Source organism: Cannabis sativa, chromosome 3 (genome assembly GCF_029168945.1).
Source record: "Cannabis sativa cultivar Pink pepper isolate KNU-18-1 chromosome 3, ASM2916894v1, whole genome shotgun sequence".
NCBI lineage: Eukaryota > Viridiplantae > Streptophyta > Magnoliopsida > Rosales > Cannabaceae > Cannabis > Cannabis sativa.
In genome coordinates, this window is record NC_083603.1 from 51,236,758 (window position 1) to 51,251,126 (window position 14,369).

The 14,369-nt window shown below is 28.5% G+C and overlaps 2 protein-coding genes across 4 annotated transcripts; one reads left to right on the forward strand and one right to left on the reverse strand.

Annotated features, from left to right (window-relative positions):
- The first annotated feature begins 2,862 nt into the window (after nt 1-2,862).
- Nucleotides 2,863-5,227, forward strand: LOC133035475 (villin-2-like). Of its 3 annotated transcripts, XR_009686677.1 has the most exons (3): nt 2,863-3,469; nt 3,789-3,926; nt 4,502-5,227. XR_009686677.1 is itself a non-coding variant. In XM_061111323.1 (2 exons), exons 1-2 carry the CDS (start codon nt 3,413-3,415, stop codon nt 3,981-3,983), a joined length of 252 nt encoding a protein of 83 aa, XP_060967306.1. In that variant the 5' UTR covers nt 2,863-3,412; the 3' UTR covers nt 3,984-4,052. The 3 variants fall into 3 exon arrangements, 1 of the variants encoding a protein (XP_060967306.1); XR_009686676.1 differs by lacking the exons at nt 3,789-3,926; nt 4,502-5,227 and adding an exon at nt 3,538-3,781; XM_061111323.1 differs by lacking the exon at nt 4,502-5,227 and having other exon boundaries at nt 3,789-4,052.
- Nucleotides 5,228-12,046: 6,819 nt separating this feature from the next.
- On the reverse strand, nt 12,047-14,089 carry LOC115708878 (AAA-ATPase At3g28580). Its single transcript, XM_030636893.2, has one exon. It carries the CDS (start codon nt 13,945-13,947, stop codon nt 12,295-12,297), a length of 1,653 nt encoding a protein of 550 aa, XP_030492753.2. The 5' UTR covers nt 13,948-14,089; the 3' UTR covers nt 12,047-12,294.
- Between the last annotated feature and the right edge of the window lie 280 nt (nt 14,090-14,369).

Below are 14,369 nucleotides of genomic sequence, written 5' to 3' on the forward strand. Positions count from 1 at the left end.
TTCGGTGGTTGGTTTAACCTGTACAATTTAAAACCAACATTTATTAAACATAAGAGACAATAGTGAAACAACCTAAGAACAACATTAGAAAAACTATGACAATCTCAGTATTAATGGTTTTAATAAATCTGCTTCATCTCGCCGGAATTAATAGTTATTTTTTCAGGTGTTGTAGTGTTGCTATGGTGGTTCTATCCGTGGGTATGGAAGATGATGACCTCGTTTTTTATTTTTGGTGTTTACAATATAAAAGAAAAAAAAAATATGGCCAAGGCAGTAAAAATGTAAATTTTGTTGTGTGGTAGTATAAATGTAAACATTTATTCAAAATCCAATATTTTTGTGAAACCTCCTTTAAATAATTTAATTTGTGTTTAGGTATTATTTTATTATGATTTTGTAAATTCTGAATACGATTAGTATCATGGTCCATAGTATTATTTATAGTTAGGATACATGGCTGGCCCTAAGTTAATTTGAGCCCTAGTAAAAAAATATTTTTTTGGACCTTTTTTTTATAAAAAATAAATAGTATTTTTAAAAATTATTAAAAATATATGTATATCTATTATAAGTTTTTGGCTAATTAGCAATTTTTCTCCCCGAACTTTGACATATACCAAATCATGTCCCCTGAACTTTTTTGGCCGTTAAAAATTCCCCCTGAACTATTGAGATTGTTAAATTTAAGGACTTTTGTCTAATTTCATTCAATTTTACTGTTTCAGGTACTAAATCATGCTCCTCAGACTTTGATATCTACCAAATCATGCCCCTCAAACTTTTATATGTATTAAATCATGCCCCCTGAACTTTCATCTATGTTAGAAATTTTTTACTAAAATTAAATAAAAGTCCTTAAATTTAACAACCTTAATAGTTCAGGGGGATTTTTTAACTGCCAAAAAAGTTCAGGGGGCATGATTTAGTACATGTCAAAGTTTGAGAGGAAAAATTGCTAATTAGCCTAAGTTTTTTTTTTTATTTAGACTCCTGATAGGAGTGGGCCCTAGATGTTGGCCTAGCCCGCCTTAGTCTAAGACCGACCCTATTGGGAGACCAAAGCGTATAGTATTATTTGTAATGGAGAATATTTAAGCTATACTTAAATGCCAAATGAGTAAAAAAATTTTCTACTAAAAATATTTCTTATGATATTTAATTTAGCTATAAATCTTGCAGCTAAAATACTACTACAAAATTACTAAATTTATCCTATTAAATATCAGTTAACCTCTATACATTACAAAACAAAATTTTAATTTTTTAAACCTATAGCTTGAAGCTTGAAACTTTAAGAATGCTAAATTTAGTGGGCCATAGGGAAACAAATATTTTTGGGCCCTCATTTAGAAAAAAATGTGGTATTTTTCAAAATTAATAAAAAAATGTGTAATTTTAAAAGGGGAAAAATTTTTTTTGGGCCCCTGAGCTAGGTGGGCCCTAGGCACAGGCCTAGCTCGCCTATACTCAGGGCCGGCCCTGACCTTACATCAAGTTCTTCTTTCTTTGAGTTTGCCTACACCTACAACTACTACTAAGACTGTTTTTAGATTGAAATTTGAAGAAAAATAAGTGGTGGTGGTGGCGTTTCCACTAAGACTGTTTTTAGATTGAAATTTGAAGAAAAAGAAGTGGTGGTGGTGGTGTTTCTTGTCGCACGAAGAGGAAGGAAGAGAGAGCTTAGTTTAAGTTTTTACTTTTCAAAGTATTAACACACACATATATATATTTATATATTAAAAGTGCCTATCTAACGACATTTCTTGGTTTAACAGAATATACTTTACAAATAAAAGGATATTATGTTAAATATAACCCCAAAAAAGTTTTCTTTTAACGCCGTTAACTTATTATTCTTATAAAAAATTTTAAAAAAATTATCAGTCCTAATCTCAGTCGTTTCATTCTCACGACAATCTCTTCACTCTTCCCTTCCATTCTCACTTTGAATAGCAGATCATCAAAACCAACAGCCCGACGAACCAAAGCTTCCTTTCACCGACTCTTCCATTTCACTCCCCCAATCGATTGATCCTCTCTATTTTTGAAGAAATCTTAATCGATGTCGCTACATATTATTTGAAGAAGAAATCCAAATCGATGGCGTCCAAAAAGTTAATCGATCAAATATTACAGCAGATCCAATTCTCACATACAACGATTCTGATGTAGCTCCTTCATTCCCCAATAGTTGCCCTCGTAGCTTGGATATCAGCTCAGAGGGAGAAAAATGTCGTTCGTTTCCCTTTTCCCTCTCTTAATTTTTGATATTTTGTAAAGGACAACAATTCTAATTTTATTGGGTTCACTATTGACTATCTTCTCTCTCATAGAGACTGTACTCACTCTTATTTTCTTCCATGATAGTGAATCTCATTTGCAAGCATGAAGGAGTCGGAAGAAGAGTGGCATGGTTATAAGATAGATGACAAAAAGTGCCCCTGTCAGTGAGTACCAACAATTTATGATCTTAATAGCCATAGTTTCCGATTTTGAGAATTAAATATAAGGAAAGTTTAATTTCGGTATATTATTATACATTATTTCTGTGTACATAGAAACCAAGTTTATGCATTATCAACCCTGGGTTATGGTAATTTTTGTTACAAAGCAAGGATCATTCACATAAAAATGGGCTACTAAGTGCTTGTTTTAATATAACTTTAGGTATATCTGGGAATATTTCGCATTTTGGTATGTTTTAGAATGAGACTCAGGCAGCTCATTGCATACCTACAGTTTCTGCAAACAATTCTGAACAATTATTTTCTATGACAATTTGGTTGTTTTGTTTATATCTGGATTATTTGTTTACATTGTTTTACATGAACTATTACATGAGGATGTTATTTTATTAGTTTTCAGAGCATTTGCTTGTTTCTTATTTTTTACTTTTCTTAAATTGTTAGTATAAATCAATGTTTAGTTAAATTATGGTGCAAGAGTTTCATATATGTTTTGTTCCATTTGAATGTTAGATACTTTTGCAAATTTGAAATCGACCATAGCTTTAAATTTGTTTATTGTAATAAGCTTGCTTGAAAGTTTACATCGTTACATGAACTATTACATGATGATGTTATTTTATTAGTTTTCAGAGCATTTGCTTGTCTCTTATTTTTCACTATTCTTAAATTGTTGGTATAAATCAATGTTTAGATAAATTATGGCGCAGGAGTTTCATATATGTTTTGTTCGATTTGAATGTAAGATACTTTTGCAAATTTGAAACCGACCATAGCTTTAAATCTGTTTATAGTAATAAGCTTGCTTGAAAAAGTAAAGTTCTTGCCATATTTTTGTTGGCGGCCATATGCTCTTGGTCACGTTTGATTGGTCAAAGCTTGTGTGACTATATCCACCAATTTAATAAAACAGAATTGTTTACTATTTGTAGGAGGATCGGAAAATGGCTTCTCGTTTGGCAAATACCATGTCCAACTCACTGAAAGGGAGACCTGTTCAGGTATCTATTATCTATTATCAAGTCAGGATTATGAATTTAAGACTTGAACGTAACAGTGTATGTTGCAGGGTCGGATATTTCAAGATAAAGAGCCACCCCAGTTTATTGCTCTTTTTCAGCCTATGGTGGTGCTTAAAATTTTTTCTCATGTTGCATTTCAATTGTAAATTCCACAATAGGATACAGATGCTCTTTTGTTTTTAGCATGAGAAAAAAGAAAAATGTAGTGTATGTATGTTTATCTATATATTTATACACATAGTTATATTTAATTTGGTGATTTATATTTACCGACTTTTTGCTTTATTTTGTTTTTCAGGGTGGATTGAGTTCTGGTTATAAAAAAAATGTTGCAGAGAAAGGTTTGACTGATGAAACTTACACAGCAGAAAGTATCACTTTGATTAGGATTTCTGGAACTTCCATTCATAATAATAAAGTAGTGCAAGTTGATGCGGTATGTTTTCTTTCCAGTAGAAGTTTCATGGTGTTGCCTATCCCCGTGAAAATCTAGACTATTTTGTCATTAGGATTTGATGTTCCCATATCTATAGAGATTGTTGGCCTCAGGTCAGTTGTGAGAATTAACTTCCCAAAACTGTCATTTAGTTAGAATACTTACTGGAAGTTTTCAATGACAGAGTACCATAAAATATTTTTCTGGTTTCTCAATAAGATAAGAAACTATAACCTTTATCAGTAGTGTATTGCATCACAAGAGCCTATCCTTAATTATACTATTCGGGCTATTACATTTGATATGGATCTCTTCTGTCTCTTATTTTGGCGCACACAAATTCATTTCCATCTGCATATGTTCACAAAGATAAGCTTACAGGAAGTCAAACCGAAAAGCTTAGAGAACAGAAGAGAAATGATACACTTAACTTTCAAAATTTAAGTTTCAGAAGTTCATGAAACCTACTGCTTATTCGTTTTGCAAGATATGTGGATATTTTCATCTATGTCCAGCAAGTAACTATACATTGTGGTCTCTGCTTAATATATTTGTCATTTTTCTTTTGGTAGCAGCATCACTGAACTCTGCTGATTGTTCCCTCATGCATGTTTGAACAACAACAGTTGGCCTCGAAAGTTGCAGAGTTTATGAAGGTATACTTCTAGGCAAACGTTAATGACATGATTTAAATAATTGAGCAGATATCAATTTGATAGGAATCATACAATTTTAGGTCTTCTTACAGCTTGAGCAGTATTGAAACATAAGTTTCTAGAGTTTCTTCATATATTGATGATATATCAATTTAATTATTTGTTTATTCCTACTTATTCAGCCAGGAGTTACTTTAAAACATACTAAAGAAGGAACTGAAAGCTCAACTTTCTGGTTTATATTGAATTTGTTATGATTGTTAAACTAGAGTCAAATATAGTATGATATTAATTGTAACTCTTTGTACCTCAATGGCTAGCTTGTTTTTTATACTTATATAAATACTAACTATGTATTCTTGATTCATAATAAAAACTTTTTTTAATTCTTTTTTTCTTTAAGTTTCCTTTATAGTATAGTGGTGTTTGCTTTAATGTAATATAATGTAATGAGAATGGTAATTATAATATGAATGATAATGTAATGGAATAAGAATTGTAATAAGAATAATATTTTGATGATTGGTTTAACTAATAAACATTGTAATCAAATAAAATAAGTTGTATATTGACAAAAATACTTTTAATTTTATTATTTTTAATATTTAAAATTTAAATTAAAGTAACAAAAAAAGACAAAAGAAATATTTTCTAACAATGTAATCATTATTACATTGGTTTTATAATGTAATGGGGATTACAATACATACTGTAATGACCACTACAATATAAAGGCATTACAAAGCTTTAAAAATGAAAGCAAACAATGTAATGGTAATAATGATTCCATTACTATCCACATTACACTAAACTAAACATGCTCCTTTAGAATGGTAGTGTGCACTTTTATTGCTTAAATATTTTGTTTTAGAAACATGGCTATTATGTCATTGGATGGGGATATATTATTTATTTTTAACTTGTCATTTCTTTTTCAAATAACTTAAAATGAAACTAAGTATACGTGTCTTGCACATTTTTTTAATTTTTGTTACATAATGTTTGCTTTAAATTTTACAAAACCTATATCTTATTCCTCTAAATTTTCTATAAGTAAATAATTAATATTATTTTGTTATGACTTATATATACACAATTATATTTTACTAACCAAATATAATAGTACAATATTAATTTTATACTCATACTTTTAGTTATAGAAATCTAAATAAAAATAAAGAACTAAACTTTAAATAAAATTAATATTTACGTGCCTCGGCACGTAACTTCTAACTAGTATATATATATATGGGTGCACTCTTAAGGGGTATTACCCATGAATGGGTAAAATTAGAAAATTTTGAGTTTTTATGCTTAATTTTTCTATCTAATTAAAAAAATCTCTCTTTTTTATATCATATGGGCTGAGATTGTTCCATCGGTAAAAAAAAAATTTAAAAAAAGTTTTTAGCAAAAAAAAATAAGAAAAGAAAAAACTGAGTTTGAGTTAAATATTTTATTTGTATGAACATATTTTTGATATAGTGTAAAAAGAGATATTTTTTTTAAATTAAGTAGTTAAAATAAGCATAGAAATTTGAATTTGTGATTTCATTATTCGTTATTAGATCAAAATTCGATGATTTGATATTTTAAAATTAATATTTATAGTTAAATTTGTTTAGTAACCATTCATGGGTAATACCCATTAAGAAATGTTTCATATATATATATTTATAGGAATTATCTATAGTAGGGGATACAATTTTTACCTCATGCTACAGGAAAAGAAATTTGGCCAATGAAAAATTAAAAACAATAAATTGTACAAAAATTTTATTTGAGCATCTCTAGGGGATTATTTCATATATATATATATATATTTTGTTTATGATGATTTTTTTTTTTTTGAAAAGCTTGATGATTTTTTTTATTCATTTTTATACAGGTCGCCCAAGCCAATTTATTGGTAGTTCTTACCAATTTTAATTAGAAAAATTCTAAAATGTATCCCTCTAAAACTAGTGCAGTGATGCACTCTTATCTGTTCCGATATTCGAGAGATTTTTTTAGTTTAATTTTTTTTCATGGCCGTGTACATTACAGTTATTTAAGATATCTATTAAAATTTTAAGAAATTCAGAAAAATATAACACACCGAAAATAAGATTATAAAAAAATTGTTAGTAATTTTAATTAGAGAAATTCTAAAATGCATCTCTCTAAAACTGGTGCACTGATGCACTCTTATTTGTTCCGATATTCGAGAGATTTTTTTAGTTTAATCTTTTTCATCACCGTGTACATTACAGTTATTTAAGACATCTTGTAAAATTTTAAAAAATTCAAAAAAATATAACACGCTGAAAATAAGGTTATAAAAAAATTGATAGCAATTTTAATTAGGAAAATTCTAAAATGCATCTTTCTAAAACTGGTGCAATGATGTACTCTTATTTGTTCCAATATTCGAGAGATTTTTTTAGTTTAATTTTTTTTCATGGCCGTGTACATTACAGTTATTTAAGACCTCTTGTAAAATTTTAAGAAATTCAGAAAAATATAACACGCCGAAAATAAGGTTATAAAAAAATTGATAGCAATTTAATTAGGGAAATTCTAAAATGAATCCCTTTAAAATTAGTGCACTAATGTACTCTTATCTGTTATGATATGCGAGAGAATTTTTTAGTTTAATTTTTTTTCATGGTCGTGCACGTGTACATTACAATTATTTAAGACATCTTGTAAAATTTTAAGAAATTTATAAAAATATAATACGCCGAAAATAAGGTTATAAAAAAATTGATAGCAAAATTCGTAATTAAAATTATTTTTTAAAAATAAATACCTATATAAATACAATTTAAATTAACTTTGAAATAATAATAATAATTTAAATTAAAAATTAATAATTAATAATTTTTTAATTATTAATATTATTTTATTTTTTAAAAATAAATATATAATTATATATTATTATAATATGTATAAAGTTTTAATTGTATACAAGCAGTCTTATCGTAAAAGTATACACCTGATATTATAATGACCACATGATCTAAAATTAATGGCCAAAAAAGCTTCCCTACCGGTAGAGAACTTATGCTAAGTCCTATTATAGTGTTGCCCTAAATATATAAAGGGATAATCTAACGTGGAGACTCTTTTCACCCTATAGTATAAGAAAGTTTTTTTGGCCAATCATCAAGTAGTTATTTTGAGTTTCATTGTAATACAATGAAGTCTATTGTAGAGAATTAGTTTATTTATTTTATTATTTTAATGAATTTATGTTTTTTTTTTTCTTTTGAAGTTCTTTTTCAAATAATAAACTGCTAGAGCATATGAAAAAAAAAAAACAATTCTTAAATATGCGTCTCTTGTACATTTTTTTTTTTTGCTTTTAAATTTAAACATTTAAATCTAAAAAAGTACTTTAGTAATTTTTTGAAAATAAAATTTTATAAACACCCAAAAATAACAAAAAGTTACATGTTTATGGATCTACAATTATTTTTACATTTTAACACATTTGTTTTTTCTTTTAAATACGGAGTGTTGTTTTCACATTGTTTCAAGAGGAAAACAACTTGAAAATAATGTTTCTTTCTAAAAACAAAATAAGGAAAAACCTATAAACAAGAAAATTTATAAAATGTAAAAAAATATATATGTATATGAAACACTTCTTAATATGTATATATATAAAGTTTGATCTTAAGTGTATTATATAAATTTCTTATATAAAGATGTCTTTATAACTTTTATTTTTACGTTATAGTTTTTATTTAAGTAAAAATAATGAAAATAATGTGATAGAACGAGAGAGAAAATGATGAGATAAATAAAGTGAATTTTGATAAAAAAAAAAAAGTACAAAATAGACTATGCTTAAAAAGTGTGTTTAAATGAATTTTTAAAGTAATTTATTTTATTTTAAAATTCTCAACCTTGTGTTTTATAAAAATTATCAATTGGATTTTTTAAATGACAATTAGAAATATATATTTTCAGAATAAACGATTATAATATCATCGACTCAATTTTAGTCAAAAATATAAAAATATCTTAAGGTGGAGGCTAATTTTCTTTTTTGCACGTATTTGTAATTAAAATTGGCTTTAAATATATTAAATAAAAGTATGACCAAATTTTGGCTCAAAGTATTATTATATTTCATTTAAAAAAATAGAGGGTAGTCACTATTTTTATCAAACAAGGACAAATGATGGTGCACCCACTAACTCTCAAAACTCCCAATAAAGTTGATGTGATATGTTAGGACGTTTTTTCTAATAAAGCTGAAGAGACAAGATAAGACAAGCCCATATACCAGTAATTAATGCTTTATTTATATTGAAGCATTTAGACGAATAATAATAAAAAAAACTCTATAACTGCCTATAAATTATATGAGAATGAGGTCACATGTAAATGACCTTTTTTCTTTCTCTCTCATTGGTGTTAAGCCAAAATGTTACCAAATTTTAGAAAGAGAACTTCATCTTCAGGCTCATTAACGCCCGTAAACTTCATAGTCTTTATATTCTCTTTTCTTTTCCAGCTCTCTAAATCTTTATTTATTTAGTTAGTTATCGAAAATATCGGTCAACAATTGTCATTTAACAAATAGATAAATTGATTGGTAACTTTTGTAAAATACAAAATTTAAAATAATATTGACAATTTTTAAATTTTAATTCATATTTTAAAATTAAAAAATAAAACAATTTTACTACACATTTTTTAAAATATTTATCACTCTTTTAATTAAAAAATAAATAAACTATTAATATTTGTTGCACAAACACATCTAAAGCTTTATTATTATAATTTAACAAAAGCTTTGAATCAAAATTAGTTTTATCTCCCCTTACAAAAAAAAAATATTTTTATCTTCCTGCAAAAAAAAATTATCATGAAAAGTTATAAAAAAACACATATATATAGGTCCAATATCTACACTACTGCAAGCACGTAAATGTAACAAATAAAATAATATATATATATAATGGGTGTAATGTTTTTGGCCAATAAAAATAAAGTCAAATAGAGGTTACATGTAGGGGTGTTCATTGGACCACATCCAATATTTTTAAGCATATCCAGATTCGATCTAATTATATATTGGTTGTTAGATTTTACCATCCGATTTGATCCAATTAATTTCATTCATCCAATCGATCCAACATCCATTAGATGTTGGATTGTATCGGTTCTATCTGTTGGATGTATTTCATATATATTTATTGATTTAATTTAGGTTTATTTAATATTTTAGACATAGTATTTTTTGGATCGGATCAGATCCATCTAATATTTTAGGTCCAGTATGTATTGGATTAGATTTGATCCATCCAATTCAAGAAAAAAAGAGTAAAATTTTAATATTAATTTTTATATATACATATATATTTTACATATAACAATATAAAATTTAATTATTCATTCAAACTAAATGAAAATACTAATTAGTTCGATTGAATGTTGGATGTATTGTTATGGACACCCCATTCAACATCCGATCTAATCCAATTGGATATTCAAAAATAACATCCGATCCGATCCAATCACAATTGGATATTTAATGTTTGGCGGTCGATTGTTATTGCATTGGATTGATTTATGCACACCTTTACATGGTATGGTAGTGTGTACGTACACTTGTGATTTTTTTTTTGGTTAAAAAAAACGACTGCTTTATAAAAAAATTGTTAAAAAAAAGCAAGAAAGAGGACTGTTTTATATATGTTGTATGTATGTATACATTAATGGGCTTATTTTTTTCGACTTTAAGTTACTGAGCTTTGTTATTTTAATTTATTTTTTGTTATTGAAAAAAAAAATATGTTTAAAGGAAAAACACATATATAATTTAAAAGTAATAAAAAATATTAGAATGTGTTATAAAAAATATATCATGTTCATAAGAATCTGTTAGCAAGTACAATTTATGGTATTTGACTAAACTAAAATTTATGTATAAATAAAAAAAGAGTGTATGAATACGAGTTGAATAGATAGTAGTATTGAAGAGAGCCACAAAAGTAAATTTAATCTTGTACATGAAAGAAAGTTGTCTAGCATAGATAAAATTATTCTTAAAAATATAAAAGAGTTGTAAGTTTCTCTTTTGAAAGGAAATCTTCTTGTGGATGTAATTGACTCGGTTTGATTAATAGAAGTTGTATTTCCTGATAAAAAAAATTAATAAAGTAAATTAATTTAAAAGATAATTATAGTAAAATTATGTATGAAAATTAGCGATAAAAATACTTAAGCAATTAATTTTATTACAGTTCATATTAGTATAATAATACAAAAATAATTTGTTTATACTAAAAAAAGATAAAGTTAAAAGGAAAAAGGATAAAAAATAGTTTCATAGCTTATTAATAGTTACTTTCAACAATTCTTACATGAGTACAAATTATGGTGTATGGGAAAATGTACAGAGTGGAAGAAAAATGAATTAAATGATAGATATTTGATATATGAACTGAAGGAAGTGCTTAGAAGATATTAATCCACTTATAAGACTACGAGTTAGATTTTTTATGAAAAAAAATTTAGAGATGCAACGAGGACCATATGGGTTAGTAATTGTTAATTGATTTAGAAATAGTACAACTCCACAAATCTTCTCATGTGCTGTATTCTATTTTATGTGACAATCGCTTCTTCTACTTCCTAAACCTTGGTCTTATCATTCAAATTTTAGCTATCTTTTGTCTACTCTTACAATTTGCGAGTGATAAATTAGAAAGTAGCATTAGAGAGAAAAGGGGTTTAATCCAAAGACTACTAGACTAAAACATGAGTACGTAGATGACTTGAATTGAAATGCAAAGTAAAAAAGGTCTTCTTAAGCAAATAAACAAATTTTAATCATACATTTACATATTTTTGTGTGTTTTACATTGGTGTATGAAACTACATAGAAAGACCTGACGTGAGAATGGTAAATATTAGCTCTCGTCATCGTAGGTACAAAATATAACCTTTGTTATGTGATATTGAAGAATATTATCCCACGTGGATTAAATGTAAAAATATTAAGCTGTATAAGAATATGAGCTACTCTACTCAATTCTTGTGAAATATATATCAAGAATTAAAAATGAAAGACACAAGACATCAGCCTTTCAATGCATGCAAATCAAAAGCTCATAACTTTTATTTATTTATTTTTTGATCTAAAATCTAACCAAGTGTTGCTATTAACAAATTAAAAGAGGAATTTTCTGAAAATTGTCTTACATTATTATATGTTATTACATGATTCCCTATTGTCATCTTATATTATTGAACATAAGCTTGTTGACAAAAGAACAATCACAATAAAATTTATTTATTTGTTAGGTTGTCCGACGGCTTTGAAATAAAATTAAAGCCTTGTTCATATCCTCATTTGTTATATTTGACTAACCTACCAACTATTCCATAGAATTGTAGGGATCCAGTTGATGATTTTCGATGTTTTTAATCAACTCTCTTACAAATTAATATTAAGCCCTATTCTTGACAAGGTATGGCATCAAATATTCATTCTTGAATTGCAATTGAAATGTACCAATAGACCACTTCTAAAGTAGGATACTGCAGTTTTCCAGCATTGGAAATAAGACCAATTTTTCAAGTAGTACATTTGAGATGAAATGAAAGTCATTACATTAACTATGAAATAGGAACTCTGGCTATCAGAGATTATTTTATATTGAACTCTCTACTACATATTCCATTCACTTAACAGCTATGATTTGTTAAGCTCATTCAATTTTTCCAATGTCTAAACTATCTTGAGACAAAACTTCCTCTGTCTGAGCTGGCTCAATCACTTTTGACTTGTTAGATTTCTTCTTAGCTGCTGCTTCCTTAGTTTTCTCAAGAGCCTTAATCAAGTTTAAAAGATATTTCTCCGGATCATCCTGTGGCCATTTCGGCATGAGATTCTCAGCAACATCAGCTGGAGTCATCTTAGTTTCCCCAATCAAACTCTCAATTCTATCAAACATTTGATGGTTTTCAAGGCTCAAATAATTCTTGGCAAGAACTTTGAACCCTTCAAAGCTGCAATAAGAAAGCTCAATATGCATGTCCATTCTACCCCTTCTTATCAAAGCAGGGTCCAACTTTTCTATATGATTTGTAGTAAACACTATCAACCTCTCAGTCCCACAAGAAGACCAAATCCCATCTATGAAATTCAGAAGACCAGAGAGAGTAACTCTGCCATTGTTTCCTTCCTCTTGTGGCTTCTTATGGCTTTTAGGCCTTTCCTTCTCTTTCCTTTTCTCTTTCTCTTGCTCTTTCTCTTTCTCTTCCACTTTCTCATCTTCCAAACAAGATTTCTCTACCTTCTCCTTCTTCTCCTTCCTCTGTCCAGTTAGATCAAGAGAGCAATCAATATCCTCTATAACAATTATAGACTTACTAGTAGTCTCAATCAAAAGCCTCCTAAGATCTGTGTTGTCCTTCACTGCAGTCAGTTCCAGATCATACACATCATAGTTAAGCAAATTTGCCATTGCAGCAATCATGGTCGATTTCCCTGTCCCCGGGGGGCCATAAAGCAAGTACCCTCTCTTCCAAGCCTTCCCAGCTCTCTCATAAAACTCCTTGTTCATACTAAAAGCCTGCAAGTCCTCAACAATCTCTTTCTTCTTAGCATAATCCAAAGCCATCGTTTCGAAACTCGCCTTGTGATCAAACACTATGTGACTCCACATACCACTTGACATCTTAATAGAATTAGCACAATTAGTATAAAGCCTCCTCTGCCTATTCCTGGTTTTAATTTCCTTCCCTTGCTTCATAACATGATCCAAATAAGACTTGGTCACCAACTCTCTATGCCTTCTGTGAAAAATGAGCTTGTAATACCTCTTCCCCTGCTCAGCATAATTCGACCTTGAAGAGTGAGCAATTTTTCCCAAACCCCACCAAACTTCAACACCTTGAAACTCATCTGTGATCTTCTCATAGTCATCCATACTCAAAACCAAGCTCTCTCCATCGGTCTCCAGGTCAGCTCTAAGTCTCTTAGCACTACGGGAAGTGTTACAGCTCAAGTATGCTTCAACCAAGTTGTAACCTTCACTACGTTTCATTCTGTCCCCAGTGAATTCATGGATTGAAATTTGGATGTAAGGGTTGAGATATTCTTTGATACTTCTCTTGAAATTTTCGATTAAGTGGCGGACTTCGTGTGGGGAGTACTGGCAAACAATGGCCCATGCAAACATGATGCTGGCTATGGTTGAGCTTATTGTGGCCCATGTTTCTCCCATGGTTGATGGCACCATTTGAAGGTTCTTTTGTGAGGTTTTTGAGGATTTGCTGGTTTTGGCTTTGACTTTTGCATTGCTGCTGTTGAAACGGTTCGTGAAAGACATGAAAAGAGAGAGCATAGAGAGATTCATGGTTTGGAATTGTAAGAAGAAAAGGGGGTTTTAACTTTGGGATGAAGCAATAAGAGTTACAAAAGACAATACTATAATATTTATAAGAACGCAGTTTTTTGTGTTTTCGTTCTTTTAGTATATTGCATATTGGTCCCAAACCTTTTATGTTCTTGCTTTTAAATCCTTTAAATAATTATTGAATGCTTAAAATATTTCTAATATCAGCTACAGCTAGTCAACGCGAGATGACTAAAACGAGAGCGTTTAAAACATTTAATATATTTCAGTGATGCTGTTGAGTTGAAAATTACAATACTTTTGACTATTAAATTATTATTATTATTATTTAAAAAAGACTTATCATTATATTGTACAATTTGTCTGTTTTTGTTTTTGTTTTTTTTTTAAAAGCCAATTGAACTTCTTATTTATAAAAATAA